Source organism: Hevea brasiliensis, chromosome 1 (assembly GCF_030052815.1).
Source record: "Hevea brasiliensis isolate MT/VB/25A 57/8 chromosome 1, ASM3005281v1, whole genome shotgun sequence".
Taxonomy (NCBI): domain Eukaryota; kingdom Viridiplantae; phylum Streptophyta; class Magnoliopsida; order Malpighiales; family Euphorbiaceae; genus Hevea; species Hevea brasiliensis.
Genome location: NC_079493.1, coordinates 6,795,791 through 6,799,207, shown reverse-complemented (window position 1 = coordinate 6,799,207; position 3,417 = coordinate 6,795,791). Strand labels below are relative to the sequence as shown.

At 37.1% G+C, this 3,417-nt stretch overlaps 1 protein-coding gene across 1 annotated transcript; it reads left to right on the top strand.

Moving 5' to 3' along the window:
- The first annotated feature begins 424 nt into the window (after positions 1 to 424).
- Positions 425 to 937, top strand: LOC131182967 (uncharacterized). Its single transcript, XM_058152520.1, has one exon. It carries the CDS (start codon positions 425 to 427, stop codon positions 935 to 937), a length of 513 nt encoding a protein of 170 aa, XP_058008503.1.
- Positions 938 to 3,417: the final 2,480 nt, after the last annotated feature.

Here is a 3,417-nt window from a genome sequence, read left to right as displayed (position 1 = left end):
AAAATTAAATTAGCTATCAGTCTATAAAAATAATTTTAAAAATAGAGTTGATATAAATTATAACTAATGGATATCATAACAGTTATTCATCAGCTATTAACTTTATTTTTTTAAATTTATTAAATATTTTAATTTATATATTTAAATGCCAATCAACTATTAAGGTAAATAAAAAGCCTCCTAAACGAGTTAACATACATGCGAAATTTAACGGTGAGGATTAAAATTTAAACGATAAATTAAAGGGTAAAATAAATTTCTCGTAGGAGGATAAAAATGTAAATGAGACCTTAGTAAGCAAAAGGTCAAAACAGTAATTTTAGGAAAACTCTCACATGGCATCACCTCCACAAGCGAAGGATAAAATAACAAGAATTTTAGCGTTGGAGCCGCGCAGACAGACTCAGACAAAAAAGGAAACACAATGGGCTTATCAGCTTCTAAACGAGTCAAAACAACACTCACCAACTCGCCTGAGTTCAACTCTGCCTGTGACTCAGCCTACGCCCACTGTCTCTCTCTAACTCAGAACGCTTTCCAAGGTGTCCTCCCGTATCAACTCCTCACAGCCTCTGATCACATCCATGCTACCGTCTCCACCACTCACAAACAACCCCTTATCCTCAAGTGGGTTCCGTCTCCCCCAACTCGGACCCAAATTGACTCAGCTCTTCGGATCGTTGCTCGTCAACAAAACAAAAAGAGTGAGGAGTTGATTCTGGGGCCGGCCCAGTTTAAGGAGTGGGCGGTGGTGCTGTACGCGGGGGCCGCCGTGGAAAATGCCGGTAAGGCGGTTTTAGCCCGAGTTCCAATCGGAGTGGCCGGGATTGTTGGGATCGGAGCCGTAATGAGGTCCGGGTTCCATTTGGTCGGTGCGGCGATCGGCGTTTACGCGCTAGGGTTTGCTACTTCAATTTACCTTAGCTTGTCTGGTTGAGGTTTGAATATTTTGTTTTCTGTCTCTTTCTTTTTTCAATTTTTTTTAATTTAATTTAATTTAATGCCGATCTTTGGTCGTTTATATGCATGCACATATTGTTGCTGTATCTACTGTTCATAATACAAGTTATACAAGTAATGATGAGAAGATAGGTGAAGGTGAAGGTGAAGGTGAAGGTGAAGGTGAAGGTAGCTCTCGCATGCTTGACGTTGAAGAAACCTAAGGGACAATTCGGGTTGATAGGCTTATGTATAATATGATGTGGATTTGATTTGTTTGAAGCTGAATTCGAAGAAACAAGAATGTGGGTTTATTGGAAATTTTGTGATGAGAGAGAATCCCCCTAGTTTTTGAAACTTTGTAGGACGACATTTTCCTCGTGTGTAAAGTCACAATTTGATGTATTATTGATTTATTAGGTATCTAATCTATTACCAACTTTGTAATTTGTGTTTGTGACATAGTTAATGTTGTTTCTATCATGAATGGATTGATTTATATGATTAGGACTTAATCCATTTTATTGTTGCTCTTTTATATTCTCTCTACCTCTTCAATGAAATATTTATTTTGTTGATCAAAGATTGATAACTAGCATGATAGCTCATTGGCATATTCAAATCCTTGACTATTTTTTAGTTCATTTAGCTCATATTTATATCAACACTTGACCAACCATGTTTCAAGAGCTTATATGGCATAAGCAGTATCCACCAGCTTATGTATGGTGGTGTTGGTCATTGCTTGACAGTTCAGTTCAAATATTACTTAAGTGCGAAGCAAAGCAAACCAAAATTTAAGTAAGTCATATAGTATTATCATAGAAAATGTAAGTCATTATCATAGCAAACATAGGTATTGCAAATATAAGCAAAATATAATTATCTTTTATATATTTTGTGAATTGGTGAATGAGTGGGGTGCTTTGTCTCTAAGTTTGGCAGAAATGCTTCATTGGGTGCGGAGTTGTGGGCAATTTGTGCTGGTTTGAACTTGGCGTGGCAGAAAGAAATATCTCACTCAATCCTTGGGTGTGATAGTGTGGAAGCTCTGAGAATGGTGACTAGTAAAGATCCTCCTGCTGGTAATTTGAGGTCTCTTGTTAATTCTATTAAGATGTTGTGTGATAAGGGATGGGAGGTAGTTGTGAAGCATGTGTTTCGAGAAGCCGACAAATGTGTTGTGGCTAATAGTGCGATGAATTACACTTTGGGTTTTCAAGAGTTGGAAGGGCCTTTGCAGGAGCTTTTGGATTAGATTATGCATGATAGTGTTAGAGTTGCCTATTGCTAGGCTGATGTAGTTTTGTTTTTCGTTCTATTTTTTTGGTTCTGTTCTTATTTCCAAAAAGAAAAAAAAAAAAATCTTATATAATATTAACATTAATTATAAACAAGCAATCCAGTATGTGTGGTTGAAATATTAACCACACACAATAATCCATAAGATTTTCAACCATCACAATAATCCATAAGATAATAATATAGAGGATATAGTGCATAGAATTATCATGTTTTGTGTGCCCAAAAAAAAAAAAAAAAACCTAACAGTTAAAGAGAAGTTCACAATCCACAAAAAACCAGCATAATTAACCATATCTTAAAGTGCACAAAGCTATCAAACAATTTAGAGATCATCATCTATCCCCTCATAATGGTTGTCGTAAACAGAGTCTTATTAGCAAAAGCTTGAGTCAGCTAGAGACGAACTCTGTTCCTCTCTTCAATTCCTGGTGATGAACACGGTAGTAACACAAATTAAATTTCAACTGTATATGCTAAGTATATAGGACAGATATTGTTAAATGCTTATTTCACAAATTGATCTAAGCGCAGCGTGAGAGGTGGCTATATTTGACTTGACTCGAATTTGCCCAAACTCAAAATGTCTGGAAAATTTTAGGGTTGGAACAAGTGGATTTTTTTTTTCTCTCCCCCCTTTCTTTTTCTCCTTTTCCCCTGTTACACTCACCCTATTCCCTCAGACGTTCATGCTGGACACGTGATGGTCTGCATTGGTACTAGTTGCAGGAGATTTGTGTTGCGTGCCACGTACCTGAGCCATCCAGTCTTCAAGAAACTCCTAGTGCAAGCCGAGTAAGAGTAGAACTTCACTAACCGAGCTCCCTTATTGATTCCCTGTAATGAGATGATATTTGAGGAAGCGATTCGATACATTTCGCGATCTGAGTAGGGGAATTCAACCCGTTTCTTTTAATCTGGAAGATTCCAGAGGTATTGCTATGTCAGAGTTTGGAGTAAGCTTGATTTTTGGACTGAATCTCTACCTTAGCTTCATGGGTTTACTGATAAATCCATACTTATCCATCATACAACTAATTTTGATTTTAAATTTATTGCAGAATGAAAAGTTTGTATAAACACTTGAAAGCCACTTTTTTTGTGTCCCCTGCATAGCAAATTTCCCTTCTTTCCATCAGTGGTTTCGTAGTTCTCTTCTGGACTGCCTCTTTGACA

Excerpts from the sequence above, each read along its gene's own strand:
- LOC131182967 (XM_058152520.1), top strand. The coding sequence starts at position 425 with ATGGGCTTATCAGCTTCTAAACGAGTCAAAACAACACTCACCAACTCG.